The following is a 24,977-nucleotide window of genomic DNA, read 5'->3' on the forward strand; positions in this document are numbered from 1 at the left end:
CTATGTTTTTGGTGCCCAACATCTATCTTATTTTGGTGCCAAACATGTAGGTGACAAATTGTAGAAGACCTTTATTGAATTTGAAACATTCAAACCAATAGTGTCATTCTTCTTGCATTGAAATGCATTTTATGGACTGTTGGCTAGGTAGCATTCGCTAAACCTAAAACCTACTGTAGCTACCCAAATGTGTTAATTTCTTATTATTGAGGATGGGGGTGTTTTGATAATGTATCCCGAGTAACGTTTACATTTTGTTGATTGGGAAGTATCCACTCTCCTAGAGTATTGTGCGCAAATAACCGTAATGTGGTGGTATGGTATGGTGAGTGGTACAGTGTAAAGTATTTACCTTGGATTGGAACTGAGCTCATTCTCTAAATCAACCACCCTGTTTTCTGACCCATGGTTTCCTGTGTGTTTTGCATGCCTCACTTTCCGGCCCAATGTCTGTCTGATAGCACCCAGGACCCTTACTCTCCACCTCTGCCCTCTTATCCTGACCTAGGGCTCTCTCACTGCTGACCTGCATGTCGCTATCCCCCTCCTATCCTCCAGGTGTCTCCACCTCTCAGACCCAGCAGGACTACACCTCTCAGGGACTCCATGCCGAAGAAGCTCTCTACCTCCGCAAGAAGAAGAAACGGCCGGTCAGACAGGACCCGTATGCCCGCTTCTCCGCTCTGCTGTACCGCCGCCCGCCCCGGGAGGACCAGAAGGCCATTTTGGCCAGCATGGACAACATGGACCCAGACCATGTCACTCTCCTCTGACACCGTGGGGGAGTCAGGTTACACTCTTCCCCCAAAATGCCACAAAACCCCACCTGGAAAATGGCCCCTCAGTCTAAAACGTTGCTCATTCCCCAGCATCAATCAATGGTTTGAAGTTCCTTTTTAAAAGAAATTGAAAGTAAAACAGTGGCTATCCAATGTCTCCAAAGTTTTACTCCAGTGCAAAACATTTCATTTGAGGGAAGCAATACTGTGTGCTTCAACATAGATTCCTTTCAAACAAATGTTCTAACCATTTGGAAAAGAACCCATCTGTCTGAGGTTTTCATTTTCTATCTCATCTTTATACTTCAGTACAGGCTTAGCTCATGGCCCCATTGTCAAAACAGCCCATGAAGCCTAGTTAGGTCTCAGTTTACAGCACCTTGCTCACCCGAGTATCCTCACCTGCCTCACTCTGCCAGCCCTCTATCACCTCCCAGAGACTCTCCCATCCACACAAGGTTCTCACTCACATCCTACAAAATATACCTCAGAGCACAGGACATGGCACCACAACGACAAGGCTCAGCTAGCTGAACACAAATGTACTGGCGTATATGTTTTTATGATCTTATAACTTATTTAAGCAGGGTTTTGTTGAAATTTGACACAATTTTAATAACTCCAAATTTAAAAATCCAATTGGTCACAATATATACCAAAATATGGTTAGGTTGATGTAGGTCTACTATCAGTTGTAGAATGATATCATGCAGATCAAAAATCTATCCCTGGTCTCTGGTCTGTTGACACACCATAAATGAAGTGTTCATAATGGCTATTAGGGAAATGGAGCATGTTATGCTTTACATATTTGATATATGTGCCGTTTAGATATTCTTTATAAACATAAATTCAATTTTATTCTCCCTTAACCCCATAAAGGAATGGTCAGTAATTCCCCTTATGGGGAAGATCTGTCATAAAGTAAGCACAAAAGCTCATAGATCTATTTTGAATAGGGCGAGGGGAAGGGATTAAATTAGAATTATGCTCCATTTGAACAGAACAGGTACTACACTGTAGGCTACTGTACATCTCTCAAGGCATGCAACCTCACACACTCTATACAACACATGCTACTGCCCTAGTTACTATTCAGGTTGGACTTTGGGTGTGTCTCATCGTCTGGGAAAGGAGTTTGCGCTGGAGCAAAATTTTGGCTTTTGCCATTTTGCTAAATAATGTTTGTTTTTCTCTTTATTTGATGCCATCTTCACTTCTACTATTACACTTACTGTAGCGTTGTGGATAGTTCCGAGGGCTCCATATCCTATTTAAAAAGTACTATAGTAATGCCAAAAATACTACAACTTCCTTAATCAATAAAAACATCAAATGTACTGTAATGAGAGGAGGATAGGATTTTGTGCCATAGTATACTATAGTATTTTTTCATTCTTATGGGAGGGCCTGATTTGATGAACAAGAGGCTTATGATGGCCTTTATAGGGCTTCTTCTAGTTGCCTGCTTCAGTTTTGTTTATTTGTTGGGGTCTTTTTTTGTCATTATTTTCTCAATTGTTTATGAAAGTAACTGCCTTTGATGGCCATTTGCTTTTTCTCTTCATGTGCTTGGAATTCCACATGGTTGTGATGAGGAGAATGTCTCGACACTTGTCTATTCTCCTCTGGAAAGATCAATGGAGGAGCTTCTTGTGGCATAACAGGGCTACGCAGAGCGACTAAAGGTTTTATTTTTTCAAAAATGTGTTTTTCTGTCATTGAAGGGTGCTTCTTTTTTATAAATTGACATGTATTATCATGTCGATATAGACATATCTGGGCTCATTAAGGCTGAACTGTGTGTGTCATGGCAATGGGGGGTGATCTGGTGGTGGTCAGAAAAGGAGAGGGGTGTTTGGAATGGTTTCACCCATACATGTAGGAGCACAGGTGCTGCTGTGCACTTGAGACCAATTGCTCATATGTTTTGGTTCAACTGTTTGGCTCACTGTTGGTTTGATATTTCTCTCATTGGGTATCTTAAAGGTAAACTCCACCCAAAAACTATATTTTGGTATTTGTTTCATTACTCCATTGTTGACATAGTCAACATTTTGGGACTATGTCAACAATGGACTAATGAAACAAATACTAAAATATAGTTTTTGTGTGGAGTTTTCCTTTAAGAGTTGCAACTTCAGGTGCTAACAAACTCATCGAATCTGAAAGTGGTATTGCTACTTGCAGAGTGATGAGCGATTTCAGAGGAATGACAGATACCACAAATATGAAATTATACTGTAATTGATCATACTTTATGTTTTAAGATTGGTGCAGTACAACCATACGCCTTTCAACATCCATCTTAGTGCTTCTTAAGCAGGATGTGTAGATTGAGTTCTAGAGAGTCTGAATCATGGATGACAATGCTCATGTTTAATTAATTTTTTTGGCGTGTAGAACTTATATATTTTGCCTGCATATGTATTTTACATCATAAACAGATGACATATTGTGGAGGGATAGATGCCTAGTCATGTACCTTAAAGAGTTGAAAGAAAGACAAAAAAAAATAGCTAAAGAAGAAAGTCTCAAAGTTATTCTACTATGGTTTTATGGAGCCAGGTTACAGTGTGTTCTGTTGGACTTCAAGTCAGAAACCTCAACTGAGGAACAAGTTAGAACTTGTATCAAATTGCCACAATTTCTTGACTTTTGTTTGACAGTACAGGACTTTTTGGACGGTTTATTATCAATTTGTGGCTAAACTGAACCCGAGTATTACATTTGGCGTAGTTGGCAGGATCAGGATATTCTATTTGTTAGTAAATCCCCCACATTGCACTTGTAAACACATGACATTGAGTACGGTGACATGCACACAATAATATGATTATTGTGGATAGTCAGATTAATATAATAGTTTGATTAAAATATTTACATATTTTCAAGAAGAACAATTTCCCTAATAATCCTGTTTACATGGACACATCTGAAATCAGGCTGCCTGATGGCACTCTGATAAATTTAGAAAATCGGCAATCAGAATAAACGTTCTAACACAGTGACCATGTTATTTTTGGGAAGCCTATTTGATTCTGAGTTCGGACATATAAAGTTTGTACTACTTCTAAGACGCAGACATTCATTTGTTCCGAACTCACTTCACTCGCGCTAAAGAGGGAGGCTCGCTCGGCTGGTACTAACACATGCACAGATCAAATACACTGCTGGAACGCCGATTAAGGTGTTTACATGTCCTAATCATTTGAAAGATTGCTCAGAAAACCAGGTGTTTTAATCGGCGTATGCTTACTTCGATTTTGACTTTACGCCGATTAAGATAAGCAGAGTAAGGTGTTTACATGACTATTGCATAATCTGCCTACTGCCATAATCAGTTTAATATTGAATTATTACTGTGCATGTAAACGTACTCACAGTATAGGCTGAAACTTTAAATAATTAGTATACTATTGCCTTCTGAAACTGGTTAAATATTCCTTAATTTGTGCTGATCCAACAGGATTTATTGATGCTGTAATCAAGGTGCTTTGTTATGGCAGTAACATTCAGAAATATGTTGTGGTTTCTCTCCTTTTTTACAAGAAAATATGTATCTGCTTATTATTTAGGAATGTAAGTTGTTAGCATTTATTTTCAAACCCTCCCTCAGAAGAATTATATCAATATGATGATCCAAAATGCAAGGAACATATTCTATTATAGAAAATATATAAAATTTATAAAAATATATTCTACATACAATTATAGCATATATTGCACAATATATTATGAAAAATTATATATTTTAAATGAATTGGACAATATATGCATGCAATTACATATATGCGTATATATATTTTCCGATATTTTGGATTTCATATATGAAAATAATATTTATGTAGAGTACTTTTTCCACAAGGGTGACTACTTGCACAAAAGCAATTGGCAGTGGTTCAGGTAACTGCCTTAGGGCATTAATATCATTGTTGAGGTAACTCACACTTCAAAGAGTATCAACTCTCAACTATTATCCTGGGCCTGGTTTCCCAAAAGCATCTTAAGGCTATGTTCATCTTTGAAAATGTAATCCTCTTTCAGATACTCATTTTACTTTTTACATAAGTTAAATGAACTTCTTCAAGTCATATATTATTGACACTTAGCTTCGTTTGTTTATGAGAGAAACCAAGTCCGATTTACAATTGCACAATTCTTTCACTGAATTGAACCATCATCCCAGTCAAAAACCTTGTCAGCAAAAAGAAACCTATTGAATGACCATGGTCATTTTAGACACTTGCCAACATCGAAACACGAACTGAAGTAACTAAAGTAATATATTGTTACATTATTTACACAGTACATATTTATATTTACATTATATTTACACATTTACATTTACAATTGGCCCTTAAAGTATCAGCAGAATAACGCAGAAATCTGAATAATGCAAACTGGCCTTTTGCCTTCTCCACCCAGACGGACCCTTTGCAGATATTTGTAGAATATCCCCCGAAGGCCAGCAAGGGCTGTGTGCATCATATTCTGTTGTTTCTGTACATGTGTCTGTTATGTAGGCTGAATGGAGAGAGGTTGATAAACACCTCTCCAAAGTTGATAAGTAGCACACAACTAAATAAGTATGTCGAATAACAGTAGTGCTCTTCCTTTCAGCAAGCACATTAATAATCACCAACATTCAAAAAGTTTAAATATTGACCATAAATATCCAGATAGTGGGAATAAGCCCTTTGCTATTTTACAGAATGTAGTTATTAAAAAATTAATGGCTTTCCCAAGGCCTAAGACATGAGACATCTGAAAAATAGACTTTTTGAGATGTGCACAGTCAGATTTTTTTGAAGAGTTTAACAAATACTGTAAAGCATGAGGGAAGGGGAGCAGTAGAATGCCCCTCTTAAAAAGACAAATATATATATATATATACCATTTAATGTGCAATGGATATGGATAAAATGTACATAGTGTATAGCAGAGAGATCATTGCATGTTAAAGTGTCTGAATGTTGCTGTGAAAAGAGAGAATGCATATACAATACTGAATATATATGAGAAGAGAGGATGTGTAAAAAAAACAAGAACACTCATTTAGAGGTCATTATAATCATCAATATTTTGGGGAATATTATACATATATTGCCAATATACTGAGTCAGTGGAGTGGTGCTATTGAGTGTGGAGTGGTGTCGCATGAGAGGGATTTAGATATCACAAAACCGACAAACCTGAACCTTTGAATAAAATAATAGCATTTTGCCAACATTGAGATGCAATCAAAGCACATACATTGATCCACCTCTCCCACAGTTGGGATTTGAAGCAGAGAGTACTATTGTAAATCACAATGGGCAGAGGTTGAAAATATGTGGCTCTGGAGAGAATTGGAATGATTTAAATGCCATCGCCTGGATAGGGTCACTTCCCATTCAAGGGGTTGTGGACCAGTGATTGGTTGTCTTAGGCGAAAATATGATACTAGCCTAATATTTTTGCTGTAATTATGAGTTCAGCGAATAAGACAAAACAAGTTGCTGCCTAATCATGCCACGGACTAATCAATGTACCATTTATAATGCTGAAATGCATTCTTTAAGTTCAAGTCAAGTCAAAATGTTTTAATAATAATATGTACTGTATAGATATATTTCTTTGAAATTTCATGACTCAGCACTAAATATGACATGTAATAACCAAGCTTTGTGTGTTGTATGTGAATACACTCTGATTTGACTGTATCATAATAATAATATAATATTTGCCACTTTTATTTTACGTATGGGTGGTCCCAGGAATTGAACCCACTATCCTGGCATTGCAAGCACCATCCTCTACCAACTGAGCTACAGAGGACCATAGCTGAACTGATTATACAGTGTATTACTTCACCTACTCAATCATGTGTAACTGGGATTGCCCTTTGTTTTTACAGATATTTGGGGCATTTGTGTAAATGACTTTAGGAGATATACAAGCAGTTATATGATATAGTGGCCCACATCCAAACTGTACAGCTGTAAATTTTACAGTTAACAATGACATGATACTGTCTGTCAAGCATAGCAATAGCAATTTTTATGGTGTATCTGGACCATCCTCAGAGGTCATCTGATATCAGTCATATTGTTTGCAACCTAGGGGTCGGCAAAATAACACCATGTAAGAGGAACTGTCATCATAGTCGTTTGCTCTATGGAAGAGGAGATGTTCGGTCCATATTTCTTACAGGACTGATATGGTTGGTTTGAACTAAGATATGAGCGCAATTGTGGTTTGCTTTCCCCAAGGAGTAATGCTACTACTTCTTAGCAGAGCATAGCACATTACAGAGCCTTGTAAAGCCCCTATGTCTTTTGGTCTTTGATGGTTGTTGTATGCCTAATTCATTAAATGAGTCTGAAGAGTAAGAACCTCTGGTGCTAAAACACAAGTTTTCAAGGACAGTGTTTTATGAGTAATTATTTTTACTTCCTCTGGTAGAGCACACTTATTATATGTTGTTATTTTGAATATACCACTGGTACTCTCCCATACCCCAATCTGAGTTCCACACAAAATGATGTAAAAACCAAAACATAGCTGTATAACAAAATGCCAAACCATTATGCCACCCCAAGAAAAATATATTATGAGGTATTTGAAAACACTGCACAGTACTGTACTGTACACAGTCAAGTCGAGGCCAAGCAAGATGTACAGTATGATATACAATCAACCTTGTGGGTTACTAATAAACAGAAATGTGCTAAGACTCAAAATACTACAGCAGATGCTAATTAAAGCATACACTTTGTTCACACAGTGTAAATAATGTTTTAAAAAAGCATACCTTGTCATATATATTTTTTGTATATGAGAATATGATACACACAGAGTATATTGCAGAGTGAGTGGGAACTGAGTAGTGTACAGTCTGTTTCAGTGGTACATTGTGACATGTAGCAGACCACTAGATCTCTATGTGAGTGACTGAATTATTCTAAATGCTACAAATTAGTTGTAATAATTTAATATTATAAATCAAACAGATATAGAATACATTTGGGGTCAATGGTTTCATGGTGTATTATTTTGTTATTTTATTTGTATATCCATTTGTTGCTTTTTTAGCTAAACAGAATCATACAAGTAGATAATATTTATATTCCACTGACACATAAATGCCTTTGAGGCAAACCATTTAAGTTCTGTACAAAACAAAATAAGTAACAAAAAAAGGGTGCAAGTGCCATCGGTTTATTACAGACTAAGATAAAGATACAGGGTTTTACAACTTGTTAAGCATAACTGGAAAGCATTGGAATTAATTATTTACTTAATTTTACCGGCAATTAATCATTCCTGCCAAGTTTATCTTGGGATACGCTAACATGGCTAGCTTGGCCAATTGGGATCATGTAGAACTATGTGGCTCTACAATAGGTCCATCATTATACCAGTCTTTTCCCAAGACTGCCACAGATCCTCAACTCCAAATGTTACTGGCCCGCTTAAGAACCCTGTATCTTGTCTTAGACTCAATTGGCTTTTGAAAAGAGGGAGAGTTTTCACGCAGGTGTTCATTTGCGTTCTGTATAGCAGAAGATTACAATATACTGTATGTGTAATCTATATTCCTTTAGTCAACAGATTGTGCAAGTAGAGATATTTTACAGCGTATGTGTACGTAACAGATATTCAATGCTGCTTTGAAAAACAATTTTAGGGGTTCCTAATGTTTTTATGACAGCAAAGTAAGTGTGTTTCCAATTTAGCCACATTGTTTATGCTGTAATGTATATTTTTCTGCCTCTAGCTCACAATAGGTGCAAAGATTTGATTAGTAGAGTTACAGCAGACTATAAAGATGACATAAGTGGGGAATATTGACTTGGCTATTCCATTGCACACATTCTGACAACAACTGGTGCTATTATCAATCCATTTTGTGGTGCTTTAGGTGGTGAGTTAACTCCTTGCTTCACACACCTTGTGAGCACCCTGTTTTTTACCAACAAACAATGTTGTAGTCTACTGTAGAACCGTCCTGAAACTGTACATTGTGGTTAGACGTTTGGGCAATGAACAAATCCTTCTTGGTGTTGTACTGAAGTTGTATTTGTTATGGTATTTGACATACAAAGATAGCAAATTCATTGAAAGTTTAGTAGGATATCAAATGAGGTAAACCTTTAGACGTAGGCCCATTGTTAGTTAGTACAGGTACAGTACAGAGCAGAGGTACGTTTCTGGTCAAAGAAAACATGAAAAACTACTTTGCGTCATAATTATTTGGCAAAGATTCATTGTTTTTTGTGTGTGCGTGTACTGTATGTAATGGATATTGCTGTGTCAGAGGAATTTGTGTTGCTGCTTCAGGGAATAGTCAGATGAGATGAACTTACATCCTCAGTGTCCATTTTATGAGAAGGCAAGTTGATGTGGCATAGATTGGAAACACATTTCATTATTATGACTCCATGTCGTTCTTGGTACAGAGTACATGGGTGTTGATGCTGGACAAAATGAGACATTGATTGCTCTGTCCTGTATGTCAAAGTATTGGTGGTCATTATACAGTTTCACACGTTTTTTACAGGTTTGACTGATTGACAAGTCAGTTTACAAGCACTCAACTGCAGTAATGTTCATCCTTTTGGTGTAGCCTCTGTGTATGATTTAATTCCATGCCATCCATCCATCTTTTCACAACATTATGCATCACTAAATGCAATACAAGTGTACAAAGGACTGTTCAGATGTACTTAGCTAAATATTGTCCCATCCTCATTTGGTCTCTCTCTCTGAATTTTTGGGTAACGTTCAATTCCATCTACTGCACAGTAGGGTTGTGTTATGGGGCTTCTTAAAAAAGCCTGACACAACTCATTACCTCAGAATGCCTTGTTGTGGATATCTTCACATAGAGATGTTACTATCAAATGTTCACCTTCATCCGGCCATTTGAGAGCATTCTATACTCACAATCATCATGCTGTACACATTCTAAATCTGCCAGCACAGACACAATATCTAGAATGTATCTACTTCTTCCTCACTTTTGGTCATCCCAGATATTCTAAAGCATTCCATAAACTGACAAAATGTTATTTCTAATGTACTGGTATGTTTGGTGTTGAAATTTGCAGTAGGTTTACTGATGTATATTACATCACTTTTTAGTTAGAGTATTGTTTAGTGTTTTATAAAATAATTTTTGAGTGATTTCTAAGCAAATGGATCAATGTCATTTAATGTACCTGTTCATTCAAAACATATTTTATAGACCATTTTTTATATTTATTTTCAAAGTGACTTTGACACCAAACCATTTCAATTACATTGATTTTATTTTTTCGTTTACTGACACAAGTTATTTATTAGCTTTTCTACATAAATAATTCACAAATACAAGAGGCACCCAGAGGGTTAATTCCACACCATTTTCTGGTATTATTGTTATATGAATTTCCCTGATACATTTCCTTTTCTGTAGTGCTGAACAAAAGCCTTGTGTCATATGCTTTTTCTGTTTTTACCACCCTTACTCCCGTGCTCTCTGGGCAGACCAATGCCTCCCCCAGGAATGTATGGAAAGCTTTAGAAAGTGCATAATACTTACACATGCCTTCTCAAATGAGAACTTGTCATCCTGCTTCACTGACTGTAATATGAATCGTGATTAATCAATCGGTTGGATAATTGTGTTCAGAAATGCACAGAGTGACAGAAGTCATCATTCACTGCCACTGTATGGATGTTTTGGGTTTTCGTTTGAAATTATGATTCAGTCATGAAGGAACGAGACAAAGACATCTAGAATGTGTGACAGCCGATGCAGCTTTACAGGGGATACTTGTTATGTACAAACATGTTTCCTGTTGTCTGTGATTGATAGTGGAGCAGGATGGCGAGTAGTCTCTCGTCCAATCTTACGTCAACCTTTAGCCCCTTACCCCCAACAGGAACTTGTGTAGATGTCAAAGGATAGGATAGGTTCAAGCAGGTGCAGAGCTTGGGTTTCGCTACAGGGGGGACGTAAACATTTGAGGGGCCCCCCTTTTAAATTTTTTTTTTTTTACAATTTGGGCTAATAACTTCAAAAGTAGCTGGTATCATAAATGCATTAATGTTTGAATGGTCGTCAGTCGTCATTAAGTAGGCTATACCTGTACCCTGATTATGGAGTGCACAGATTGATAAAAGGCAATGCGCAACGAGCAGCTAAAGTCAAAATCATGGAGAAATAAATGAGGCCTAGCTAGGCTACACCTTGTTCTTCAGAATAGTCGGACGGCAACAAAATCACATCAATCATGTAAGATCAGGTAGACAGCTGTCTTCACAACATAAGCAGTAGAACCATCCACATCAATTCGATATTGCTTTATCAAATCACATTTTATGCGTCACATGCTTCGTAAACAACAGGTGTAGAGACTAACAGTGAAATGCTTACTTACGGGCCCTTCCCAACAATGCAGAGAGAAAGAAAATAGAGAAATAATAGAAAAGTAATAACACGTAATAAAAGTGATAATAAGTACACAATGAGTAATGATAACATGGCCATTTACATGGGGTACCAGTACAGAGTCGATGTGCAGGGGTACAAGGTAATTGAGGTAGATATGTACATATAACTAGGAATAAAGTGACTAGGCAACAGGGTAGATAATTAACAGTAGCAGTGTGATGAGTCAAATAAAGTTAGTGCAGAAAGGGTCACTGCAGTTAGTCCGAGTAGCTATTTAGCAGTCTTATGGCCTTGGGGTAGAAGCTGTTCAGAGTCTTGTTGGTTCCAGACTGTGTGCATCAGTACCTCTTGCCGTGCGGTAGCAGCCAGAACAGTCTATGACTTGGGTGGCTGGAGTCTTTGACAATTTTTAGGGCCTTCCTCTGACACAACCTGGTATAGAGGTCCTGGATGGCAGGGAGCTCAGCCCCAGTGATGGACAGAGCCGTACACACTACCCTCTGTAGCGCCTTGCAGTCGGATGCCAAGCAGTTACCATACCAAGCGGTGATGCAGCCAGTCAAGATGCTCTCAATGGTGCAGCTGTGTAACTTTTTGAGGATCTGAGGGCCCATGCCAAATCTTTTCAGCCTCCTGGATGGGAAAAGTGGCATTGTCGTGCCCTCTTCACGACTGTGTTGGTGTGTGTGTACCAGGATAGATCCTTAGTGAATTTGAAGCTCTCGACCCGCTCCACTACAGCCTCATCGATGTGAATGGGGGCATGCTCTGCCCTCAATTTCCTGTAGTGCACAATCAGCTCCTTTGTCTTGGTGACATTGAGGGAGAGGTTGTTGTCTTGGCACCACACTGCCATGTCTCAACATTGCCGGTGATCAGGTCTACCACCGTCGTGTCATCAGCAAACTTAATGATGGTGTTGGAGTCATGCGAAGCCACGCAGTCGTGGGTGAACAGGGAATACAGGAGGGGACTAAACAGGCACCCCTGAGGGGCCCCCGTGTTGAGAGTCAGCATGGCGGATGTGTTGTTGCCTACCCTCACCACCTGGGGGCGACCCGTCCGGAAGTCCAGGATCCAGTTTCAGAGGGAGGTGTTCAGTCCCAGGGTCCTTAGCTTAATGATGAGCTTGGAGGGCACTATGGTGTTGAAAGCTGAGCTGTAGTCAATGAATAGCATTCTCACATAGGTGTCCTTTTGTCCAGGTGGGAGAAGGCAGTGTGGCATGCAATAGAGATTGCGTAATCTGTGGATCTGTTGGGGCTGTATACGAATTGGAGTGGTTCCAGAGTGTCTGGGATGATGGTATTAATGTGAGCCATGTGAGCCATGAAAATGTCAGTGAAGACACTTACCAGCTGGTCAGCGCATGCTCTGAGTACGCATCCTGGTAATCCGTCTGGCCCTGCGGCTTTGTGAATGTTAACCTGTCTTACTCACATCCGCTACAGTAGTCCGGAACAGCTGGTGCTCTCGTGCATGGCTCAGTGTTGATTGCCTCGAAGCGAGCGTAGAAGGCATTTAGCTTAGTAGGATTCGATCTTAGTCCTGTATTGACGCTTTGCCTGTTTGATGGCTCGTCGGAGGTCGTAGCGAGATTTCTTATAAGCGTCCGGATTAGTGTCCCACTCCTTGAAAGTGGCAGCTCTAGCCTCTAGCTCAGTGCGGATGCTTCCTGTAGTCCATGGCTTCTGATTGGGATATGTACGTAGGGTCACTGTGGGGACGACGTTGTCGATGCACTTATGAAGCCTGTGACTGATGTGGTAAACTCCTCAATGCCATCAGATGAATCCCGGAACATATTCCAGTCTGTGCTAGCGAATCAGTCCTGTAGTTTAGCATCCGTTACATCGGACCACTTCCATATTGGGCGCATCGCTGGTACTTCCTGTTTGAGTTTTTGCTTGTAAGCAGGAATCTGGACGATAGAGTTATGGTCAGATTTGCCAAATGGAGGGCGTGGAAGAGCTTTGAATGTGTTTCCGTGTGTGGAGTAAAGGTGATTAAGAGTTTTTTTCGCCTCTAGTTGCACAGGTGACATGTTGGTGGAAATGCGGTTAGACAGATTTCAGTTCCCCTGCATTAAAATCACCGGCCACTAGGTGCTTCTGGATGGGCATTTTCTTGTTTGTTTATGGCCCTATACAGCTCGTTGAGTGCAGTCTTAGTGCCAGCATCGGTTTGTGGTGGTAAATAGACAGCTACGAAAAATATAGATTAACTCCTTGGTAAATAGTATGGTCTACAGCGTATCATGACGTATTCTAACTCAGGCGAGCAGAACCTCGAGACTTCCTTAATATTAGAGATTGCGCATCAATTGTTGTTAACAAAGAGACACACACCTCCCCCTTTAGCTTACCCGAAGCTGCCATTCTGTCCTGCCGATGCATAGAAAAACCAGATAGATGTATGTTATCCATGTCCTTGTTCAGCCATGACTCAGAGAAATATAGGACATTACAGTCCTTCAGGTCCTAGTGGTAGGATCATCTCGAACCAAGCTCGTCCAGTTTGTTCTCCAGTGATTGTACGTTCGCCAATAAAACGGAGGGTAGAGGCGGTTTATTCACTCACTGACATAGTTTCGTCAGAGTGCCCGCACGTCGGCCTCGCTTACGTCGCCTCTTTCTTCTATGCATCTCAGGGATTAGGGCCTGGTACGGGGGTGAGCAGTATGTCCTGTGCTGACGACTCATTGAAGTAGAAATCTTCATCCAAATCGAGGTTAATGATTGCTGTTCTGTTGGTGCAAGCATTATGTACAAAATAAGTTAAGATCAGCGCAAAAAACACACACAAAATAGCAGAATTGGTCAGGAGCCCGTAATACGGCAGCTATCCAATTCAGCTCCATTCTATATGCCTGTAGTCAAGCACAAGGAACTGAATCACATGTGCATGTTAGGCTATAGTTCAACCTTAATAAAAATAGCCAATTTTTGCTTTCAGAGGCCATTCAGAAATACATTTTTAATTTCCTAATGTTTCTTAAGACCTGCCTAAACACAAACAATGGATTATTTCTGTGATGGTATACATTAAATGGATTTATTAGACTGTTTAAAATGTAGACAAAAGGCGTCATTGGCTGTTATTTGTATAGGCCTACATCAAGTCCCGGCGGTGTGTTAACTAAATTTAAACTATTAAACGTATTAAATAACTTACTAAACATAAATATATTAATAATCATTTTGAAGACCCTGGTCCCTCCCCCACCAGCAGCCAACCAGAAGTACAGCCGGCAGTCCCAGGCCAGAGGACCCCTCAAGGGGGTATAGCGACAGAAAAAGCTGTACATAGTGGCAGGTAGCCTAGCGGTCAGATCGTTAGGCCAGTTACCGAAAAGTTTGAATCCCCACGCAGACTGGGTGAAATCCAGGGTCACGGTCAAGAATGGCTGATCCCTGGCAGTGACCCCACTCTCCAAGGGTGTCTCAGGGGGAGTGGGTTATGCAAAAAATACATTTCCATTTTACACCACACACTTGTACAAATATAAGCATCCCCTATTTGAGCTTTATAAAATAAAGATAAATAAAATAAAAACCAGCTCAGATCAATTCCAGGATTTAATTAATGAAATCATATTATATATACATTTTACCATGTTTTATAGTGTTAAATATAGTTTATTTCTTTGATCTTTGGTACATCATCGTATATTTTTAGGGCAGTTGCACCCTTGGGCCCTAGAGGGGTCGCACCATTCCCCCCCGTGGTAGCTCTGCTTGTGGGTGCTCTACCTATCTGATGCTTTGAGATCTACACAGGTGCCCAGGATCTACATTATAATATAATATAATATGCCATTTAGCAGACGCTTTTATCCAAAGCGACTTACAGTCATGTGCGCATAAATTTGTACGTATGGGTGGTCCCGGGGATCGAACCCACTACCCTGGCGTTACAAGCGCCATGCTCTACCAATTGAGCTACAGAGGACCACAAGTCTTGGCGTCCGTTGTCAGTCAGTTGAGTGGCTAGCTGAGGAACGCTCAACTCTGTTCTCTTATATCGAGGCGGAGTTTAGTTTTGATAACTGGTCGCTGGATTTACTAGCAAAAACATTGAGTCACCACCAGTTGATTCTTGTAAAAATGTCAATTCTGAAAACGCTTACCTGTACCTATGTTTGTCCTGTACAACTGCGGTCCTTCTGTGGGGTGCTGAAATTCATACTTTTAACAAAAACGTATATTGAATACAACCACCTACTTTTTCCTCATTTGTGTTGCTTAACTCAGCGTGAATAGAGCCCCACAGTGGAGGTGTCATAATACCCATAAAACCTAGCAGTCAAACAGGGAAATGGTTCCAATCATTTTTTGACCATTCATTTTTCCCATAGGGGATTTTAGAAACACTTAAAATAAGGGCTGTGTTTCGTGTAGGATTACCCTGGCGTGAAGTTTTGATAACCATGTAAATCTCTCAGACAACTTTTATCAATATATTCGGCTCTATTTACTCTCAGATTCGAAAATGATAATTAGCATCAAAGTAGACATCATGCAAGACTACAAATCCCTGCAAGCTCCTGCACGTCCTCTCTAGCTGACACCTTTGCTAACAGGTATTGGGCCAATTTAAAACTTACACAAGACAGTTCACAGAATTGTCCATTCAAAGAAATGTTGCCAATTTATTCATTACTACATTTAGCTAACATTAGGTAGTTAATCCAGAGATTATTACCTTTGCCACAATTCGGCAGTCTCGTCCAGATCATCATGGCATTTGTAGTTCTTTATGTTAGCCACATTCGCAGCTAATTAACGTTTCATTTTTTGGGGGTAAATACAGGCGAATATATTGATAAGTCACCTTGTCCTAGAGAGATTTACACGTTATCAAAACGTCACGCCAGGGTAAGCCTACATGAAACAGCCCTTATTTTAACTGTTTCTAAAATCCCCTATGGGAAAATTAATGGTCGAAAAACGATTGGAACCATTTCCCTGTTTGACCGCTAGGTTTTATGGGTATTATGACTCATACTGTGGTACTCTATGTGCATGTGCCAATTGAATATCAATTGACATAATAAGTAGTATGAGCAACACAAATGAGGAAAAAGTCGGTGGTTGTATTCAATACAAGTTTTTATTAAAAGTATGAATTTTAGCACCCAGCGGAAGGACCACAGTTGTACAGGACAAACATAGGTACAGGTAATCATTTTCAGAATTGACATTTTTACAAGAATTGACTGATGGTGACTCAATGTTGTTGCTACCAAATCCCATGACCAGTTATCAAAACTCAACTCTGCCTCGATATAAGAGAACGGAGTTGAGTGTTCCTCAGCTATTGAGTGGCCAGAGGCTCATGGGAATTAGCAATTAATGTCTACTGAGATGTGTGCCCTGCTGCCCAAGATAGTGTTGTATTGGATAACAGTACCAACTAAAGGCCCCTTTCCCTCTCACCCATTCCATGCTGACTCTGCAGAATTGATTGAGTTGACATGTTCAGATGCTAAAGTCTCATGTAACCTTTACTCTGCTTCAGATATGTTTTGTATTTTGATATAATAAAACTTAAACAAATTGCTTTTTGTTTTTTTCGTCATTTGTACTGTAGCATGCCTCTTATTTGCCCACAGGCACCAAAAGGCTACTGTACTGCCTTTGGGGCCCCAGACGAAGCTAAGCCTTTCCTGAGGCAATTTGGTGTGGTGGCCAAAACAACGTGTGTTACTCTATCTAAACATGTTGCAATTAAGGATTGATGTTTAGGTAGAGCGCCAGACTGCGTTTACCCATTACCTCGTGACAGAGGTAGGCCTATGTACTGTCAAAGGAAAGCATTGACAAGACAATATGGACAGCTGCTTCAGTCATTTTGAAGCAAACTATCAAAGGAGACTTAGCTGTCAGTAGTACCTGCAATTTTTCTAACTTCTTATGGTTTATGTTTCAACTCAATTCAAGTCAACTTAGGTTATTTTCCAGGCAACATGTACAGTCACTACAATGTAAAGTATGGTAACCTTTAGAGGATGCTATTACAGACAAGCTCCAGAGGATGGCAGAGTAGTAGTGTAAAAATACACTACAAAGATCATCGTTTCAGAGCTGGGTTTCCAACATAATTTGTGTATATAGTGTATTATAAAAAAAAATGCATGAAGAAATGGAGCCAGACAGATTTTCCCAACATAAAAGGAGTATAGGTTATTTGAGGATTATATATTTTTCATTTCAACAAACGTCTTCAGTACATACAATATTTAGCTTACATCTTCCAAACTAGTAAAATATAAAGTGGCTATTTTGTTCATTTGTCAATTAGTGTTTTCCAAAATTGCAATATGATTGAAGAGCAATGTCCTGAGAAACCGAGCATGTTAATTCTCATCTACATGGGCTCATTCCACGAGAGCGCGCACAGTCACGAATGGTACACCCTCTGCGCGTTCACGATGTCCTCAGATTCTCTCTTGGAAGTGGTGGTGCGAATGTTTTAATGCGAGCCTCCAGTTTGATAGCAAAGTTTACCTATAAAACTGTCCTTCAACTGCCTACATAGGGAATTTCAGTCAATGTTTTGTCATTGTGAAGTACCATCACATTTTTAAGGCAGTTTAGATTTACTTAAACACGACAACAGCTGGTTGAACATTGCCCACGAGCCATCTCCAGCGGGAGTTTTTGAACACACGGACAGCGAGGTTGAGGCGATTTTTTTTTGGGACGTACCAGTTCAGGAGAAATGTTGCTAGCTAGCTTAACGTTAGCTATATATAAAACAATTATCTCGCGTCTTTTGTTTGTTTTATAATGCGGTGTTTTGGCTCGGAGGGATCAAGCGGTGTTTCTGCAGCTGGCGTGGAAGACACCAGGAGGAGAAAACAGTGGTGAAAGCAAGAGTGATAACCCGAAAAACGTCTTATCATCAGACACACCGGTAAACAGACATTTCTCTCACTTCAGTTAACGTTATCAAACGTTTACATGCACACTAATAATTCCATATTAAACTGATTTATGGCAGTAGTCCGAGTATGGAAATAGTCATGTAAACGCATTACTCTGTTTATCTTAATCGGTTTAATGTCAAAATCGAAGTAAACATACACCGATTAAAACGCCTGGTTCTCGGGAGTAATATTTCGAATTATTAGGACATGTAAACAATTTAATCTGCGTTCCAACGGTGTATTTGATCTGCGCATGTGCCAAAACCGGTAGCGCAAGCCTCCCGCTTATGCGCGAGTGAAGTGAGTTAGGAAAAACTGAGAGTATGCGTCTTAGAAATTGTTTTCACATAAACTTTATATGTCCAAACTCAGAGTCAAAAAGGTTTCACCAAAATAACATGGTCACGGTGGTGTAACGTTTATTTTGATTGGCGATTTTCTGCATTTATCTAAAGACCTAGACTGAAGACCCGATGTTGAATTGCATAGAATTCTAAGTCGGCAGAAATGAGCGTTTGGAACAGGAACGTTTCCTCTCACGACCTCTACAAGCCAGAAGGGTGAATAACATGATAATTCACCGGTTGTCGGTGTGCTTGGTCCTTTGACAGGTAGGAATGTGAGACAAAATATCCACAGATTAGTGTAGCAACCTGACCTAGAGTATGTTGGTCAGTATATCGTTTGTATTTCCGATTTTTATTTTCAATACTGATACTGATGCAATTCGTACTGTGACTAACCGAACTGCCAGGCAAGGTAACATGCATAGGTCGACTACATTCGGCTATTGTTTACATATTGTGCAATAGAGCCCCACAGTGGAGGTGTAATAATACCCATAAAACCTAGCGGTCAAACAGGTAAATGGTTCCAATCGTTTTTCCACCATTAATTTTCCCCATAGAGAATTTTAGAAACACTTAAAATAAGGTTTGTGTTTAATGAAGGCTTACCCTGGCATGATGTTTTGATAACCATGGAAATCTCTCTCAGACAAGTTGCCTTTTATCAATATAATTGCCGCTATTTACTCTCAGATTCGAAAATGTTAATCAGCATAAAAGTAGACATAATGCAAGACTACAAATCCCTGCAAGCTCCTGCATGCTAACAGGTATTGTGTCAATTTAAAACTTGCAAAAGACAGTAAACAGAATTGTCCATTTAAATAAATGTTGCCAATGTATTCATTACTACATTTAGCTAACATTAGATAGTTAATCCAGAGATTATTACCTTTGCCTCGATTCAGCAGTCTCGTCCACATCGTGGCATTTGTAGTTATTTATGATAGCCACATTAGCAGCTAAATAGCATTTGGGGGGGTAAATGCAGGCGAATATATTGATAAGTCACCTTCTTCTAGAGATATTTACACGGTTATCAAAATGTCACACCAGGGTAAGCCTACACCAAACACAGCCCTTATTTTAAGTGTGTCTAAAATCCTCAATGGGGAAAATGCATGGTGAAAAAACGATTGGAATCATTTCCTTGTTTTACCGCTAGGTTTTATGGGTATTATGACTCATACTGTGGTACTCTATGCGTCAACAGATTGAAAATAAAAGAGACAGAACCTACCTGTGCCGCAAAAAGTTGGGTAAACAACACTTTCCTGTGGATACCCTATCGCCGCCACCTACCGCCAAAAGGACCAACAGCATGTACAACTGGTAAAGTAAGTGTACAGTGAGGGGGAAAAAGTATTTGATCCCCTGCTGATTTTGTACGTTTGCCCACTGATAAAGACATGATCAGTCTATAATTTTAATGGTAGGTTTATTTGAACAGTGAGACAGAATAACAACAAAATCCAGAAAAACGCATGTCAAAAATGTTATGAATTGATTTGCATTTTAATGAGGGAAATAAGTATTTTACCCCTCTGCAAAACATGACTTAGTACTTGGTGGCAAAACCCTTGTTGGCAATCACAGAGGTCAGACGTTTCTTGTAGTTGGCTACCAGGTTTGCACACATCTCAGGAGGGATTTTGTCCCACTCCTCTTTGCAGATCTTCAAGTCATTAAGGTTTCGAGGCTGACGTTTGGCAACTCGAACCTTCAGCTCCCTCCACAGATTTTCTATGGGATTAAGGTCTGGAGACTGGCTAGGCCACTCCAGGACCTTAAAGTGCTTCTTCTTGAGCCATTATTTTGTTGCCTTGGCCGTGTGTTTTGGGTCATTGTCATGCTGGAATACCCATCCACAACCCATTTTCAATGCCCTGGCTGAGGGAAGGAGGTTCTCACCCAAGATTTGACGGTACATGGCCCCGTCCATCGTCCCTTTGATGCGGTGAAGTTGTCCTGTCCCCTTAGCAGAAAAACACCCCCAAAGCATAATGCTTCCACCTCCATGTTTGACGGTGGGGATGGTGTTCTTGGGGTCATAGGCAGTATTCCTCCTCCTCCAGACACATGGCGAGTTGGGTTGATGCCAAAGAGCTCGATTTCGGTCTCATCTGACCACAAAACTTTCACCCAGTTCTCCTCTGAATCATTCAGATGTTCATTGGCAAACTTCAGACGGGCCTGTATATGTGCTTTCTTGAGCAGGGGGACCTTGCGGGCGCTGCAGGATTTCAGTCCTTCACAGCGTAGTGTGTTACCAATTGTTTTCTTGGTGACTATGGTCCCAGCTGCCTTGAGATCATTGACAAGATCCTCCTGTGTAGTTCTGGGCTGATTCCTCACTGTTCTCATGATCATTACAGCTCCACGAGGTGAGATCTTGCATGAAGCCCCAGGCAGAGGGAGATTGACAGTTCTTTTGTGTTTCTTCCATTTGCGAATAATCGCACCAACTGTTGTCACCTTCTCACCAAGCTGCTTGGCGATGGTCTTGTAGCCCATTCCAGCCTTGTGTAGGTCTACAATCTTGTCCCTGACATCCTTGGAGAGCTCTTTGGTCTTGGCCATGGTGGAGAGTTTGGAATCTGATTGATTGATTGCTTCTGTGGACAGGTGTCTTTTATACAGGTAACAAGCTGAGATTAGGAGCACTCCCTTTAAGAGTGTGCTCCTAATCTCAGCTCGTTACCTGTATAAAAGACACCTGGGAGCCAGAAATCTTTCTGATTGAGAGGGGGTCAAATACTTATTTCCCTCATTAAAATGCAAATCAATTTATAACATTTTTGACATGTGTTTTTCTGGATCTTTTTGTTGTTATTCTGTCTCTCACTGTTCAAATAAACCTACCATTAAAATTATAGACTGATCATTTCTTTGTCAGTGGGCAAACGTACAAAATCAGCAGGGGATCAAAAACTTTTTTCCCTCACTGTATATGGCTATTTTGCCTATATGCAAAGTTGCATTAAAGCTGCAATATGTAACTTTTTGGGCAACCCCGGCCAAATTCACATAGAAATGTAAGTTACAGACCTCTCATTCGCATCGAAAGCAAGTCTAAGAAGGGGTAGATATATTCTATGTGCGCTATTTCAATGCTTCCTGTTCATAAGTTTCGTTTTTGCGTCTTTTACTTTCTGTTTTGTACACCTGCTTCAAGCTGCTGAAAATACAATATTTTTGGTTATGGAAAATATATTTCACAGCGGTTTAGATGGTACAATGGTTCTCTACACCAGGGGTGGGCAAACCTTTTGGCTCAAGGGCCACATTGAGTTTTTGAAACCAAGTGAAGGGCCACATACTATATGCGTGACAACATGTGAAGCCTTTATTCATTTTCACATTGACACGCACCTACTAGTGTACTGTAGGTGTACATATGCTTGCATCTGCTACAAAACCATGGTGCTTGCCTAAGGAGCTATGAGGGGAACGGCACCTCCTTACCTTCAGGCTCTGATCAGACCCTACACCCAAACGAGGGCACTACGTTCATCCACCTCTGGCCTGCTAGCCCTCCTACCTCTACGGAAGCACAGTTCCCGCTCAGCCCAATCACTACGGAAGCACAGTTCCCGCTCAGCCCAGTCAAAGCTATTCGCTGCTCTGGCACCCCAATGGTGGAACAAGCTCCCCCACGACGCCAGGACAGCGGAGTCACTGACCACCTTCCGGAGACACTTGAAACCCTACCTCTTTAAGGAATACCTGGAATAGTATAACAGTAATCCTTCTACCCCCTCCCCCACTCCCCATAAAAATCAAAAAGGTGGGTGGTTGGCCCACTGGCTATCCTAAGTTGAATGCACCAATTTGTAAGTCGCTCTGGATAAGAGCGTCTGCTAAATGACTTAAATATAAATGTAAAACAATTATACCCTTGTACCATCTCTACCCTTGTTTTTTTGTGAACACATTTTTAAAAGACATTTCACAAAATGTATATAATTTATAACATCACAGACAGTCAAACACACACACAGATCCTGCATCTCTACCCTTGTAAAGTACAATCAAACTTAGTCACAATATGCTAACTTAAAAATAGATATATGTTATATGACTGGAGACATGCAAAATGTAACAGCAGATGTGTACAAAAAAACGATTCTAAAATTTGAGTGGAACATATAGTAAGAGTATCCGTTTCATTTGGAATTATCTGTTTTTGAAAGCATATTAAGGAACAATTCTCATCTCCATTGTGAGCCATATTTACAGTTATCCAATCACTGCAGTGTAAATCTGACTGATTTAGTTATTACCTGCATTGCTGGATAATTCTCACTGCATAACCATCACCATGAAGAAGCATATTCCTTGCCTACCCCAGTCACAGTTATTTGAGTCTTAATGTGAACAATGGGTCTGGTCACCTCTCTTGGCAAGGGTATCAAAGTCTGGTGTCATCTTTGATATAGAGATTCTCAGAACAGCTGACAAGTGGTCATTTGTTAAATATGACCTGTGATGGGATTTGTTGTAATTCATGACTGAGAACGTTTGTTCACACACGTGGACCTGACTAAAACAAGCATCCTTTGGGCGTGCTTTTTGATATTTGAAAACGTTGTTTCATTCAGTGAACCATAGAACTGGTCTATTGTTGCTGTTTTGTACTTCTCCTTCAAAGCACTGTCACATTGGATGTCAATGAGCTCCAATTGTGTGTCTGGTGGTGCTTTCTCAACGTCGAAAGACGGGCATGATACAAGCCTGAGAAGCGGCGGGAATACGCAGCATGCAGGTCGATCAAAGTGCTATTGTATGTCTCAGTGCGGCACTGCGATGTGGGGCGCGTTCAGTGCGGCCAGTGTCAGAAAATGAGCGAGAGACCGGCTGCTTTCTGTTTATTATCTATGCATAGTTTTTATCTATGCATAGTCACTTTAAAAACTCTACCTACATGTACATATTACCTCAATTATCTCGACAAACGGTGACCCCCGCACATTGCCTCGGTACCGGTACCCCCTGTATATAGCCTCGCTATTGTTATGTTTACTGCTGCTCTTTAATTATTTGTTACTTTTATTTTGTATTATTATTATTATTTTTGGTATTCTTTCATAAAACTGCATTGTTGGTTAAGGGCTTGTAAGCATGTGACAAATATGATTTGATCATTTGTCTGGAGAACAACATAAGTTTGGCCTTGAATGCTTTCACGTTGGAATACAGTTCATGCACAAAAACACAATTTCCCTGCAGTTTCACATTTAGATCGTTCAGATGCCCCAAAATGTCCACTCCGAAAGCAAAGTCGCCCAGCCAGTCTGTCTTTCAACTCGGAGAAGTCGTCAGCTTTACCAACCGTATCAAGGAACATACCTATCTCCCCTCTCAGTTCCCACACACGGCGAAATACTTTTCCCAGGCTTAGCCAGTGCACATTTGAATGGTACATTCCCCATGTAGCTCAGTTGGTAGATCATGGCGCTTACAACGCCAGGGTTGTGGGTTCGTTTCCCACGGGGGGCCAGTGTGAAAAATGTATGCACTCACTAACTGTAAGTCGCTCTGGATAAGAGTGTCTGCTAAATGACTAAAATGTAAATGTACAACAAGTCCTGGTGCTCTGCCTCTGTATCACTGAGCAGCTGAATGAACTGACGATGGTTAAAACTCCCTTGCCCGTATAAAGTTGACAAGTCTTACAACCACTTTGACAACATTTTCCAGCTTTGACACACTTTTAGCATGCTTGCTTGAAAAATGACGATTGAGATTATATTCCTTAAAAACGGCAACACTTTCTTGGCTTTATGTCCAATATCTGTAAAAAAATATATATACAGGTAAAAGTCAGTAAATTAGAATATTTTGAAAAACTTGATTTATTTCAGTAATTGCATTCAAAAGGTGTAACTTGTACATTATATTTATTCATTGCACACAGACTGATGCATTCAAATGTTTATTTCATTTAATTTTGATGATTTGAAGTGGCAACAAATGAAAATCCAAAATTCCGTGTGTCACAAAATTAGAATATTACTTAAGGCTAATACAAAATAGGGATTTTTTAGAAATGTTGGCCAACTGAAAAGTATGAAAATGAAAAATATGAGCATGTACAATACTCAATACTTGGTTGGAGCTCCCTTTTGCCTCAATTACTGCATTAATGCGGCGTGGCATGGAGTCGATGAGTTTCTGGCACTGCTCAGGTGTTATGAGAGCCCAGGTTGCTCTGATAGTGGCCTTCAACTCTTCTGCGTTGTTGGGTCTGGCATTCTGCATCTTCCTTTTTCACAATACCCCACAGATTTTCTATGGGGCTAAGGTCAGGGGAGTTGGCTGGCCAATTTAGAACAGAAATACCATGGTCCGTAAACCAGGCACGGGTAGATTTTGCGCTGTGTGCAGGCGCCAAGTCCTGTTGGAACCTGAAATCTCCATCTCCATAGAGCAGGTCAGCAGCAGGAAGCATGAAGTGCTCTAAAACTTGCTGGTAGACGGCTGCGTTGACCCTGGAT

The 24,977-nt window shown here is 40.0% G+C and overlaps 2 protein-coding genes across 3 annotated transcripts in view; both read left to right on the forward strand.

Moving 5' to 3' along the window:
- The window catches only part of LOC121579322 (protein turtle homolog B-like), a 222,095-nt gene extending 219,337 nt beyond the window's left edge, over positions 1-2,758 (forward strand). Inside the window, exon 21 of the mRNA XM_041893813.2 lies at positions 559-2,758. Within this exon, the coding sequence (XP_041749747.1) occupies positions 559-773 (215 nt within the window). The 3' untranslated portion in view covers positions 774-2,758. The remainder of the gene's footprint in view (positions 1-558) is intronic.
- Positions 2,759-17,651: 14,893 nt separating this feature from the next.
- The window catches only part of LOC121579324 (rho GTPase-activating protein 32-like), a 266,001-nt gene continuing 258,675 nt past the window's right edge, over positions 17,652-24,977 (forward strand). Inside the window, exons 1-2 of one of the 2 annotated variants that reach the window (XM_045224241.1) lie at positions 17,652-18,120; positions 19,694-19,817. The gene's annotated coding sequence lies outside the window, so the exon portion shown is untranslated. The remainder of the gene's footprint in view (positions 18,121-19,693; positions 19,818-24,977) is intronic. The other variant, XM_045224242.1, reaches the window with a different exon arrangement.

The sequence above is a fragment of the Coregonus clupeaformis genome, chromosome 13, assembly GCF_020615455.1.
Source record: "Coregonus clupeaformis isolate EN_2021a chromosome 13, ASM2061545v1, whole genome shotgun sequence".
NCBI classification, from domain to species: Eukaryota; Metazoa; Chordata; class Actinopteri; order Salmoniformes; family Salmonidae; genus Coregonus; species Coregonus clupeaformis.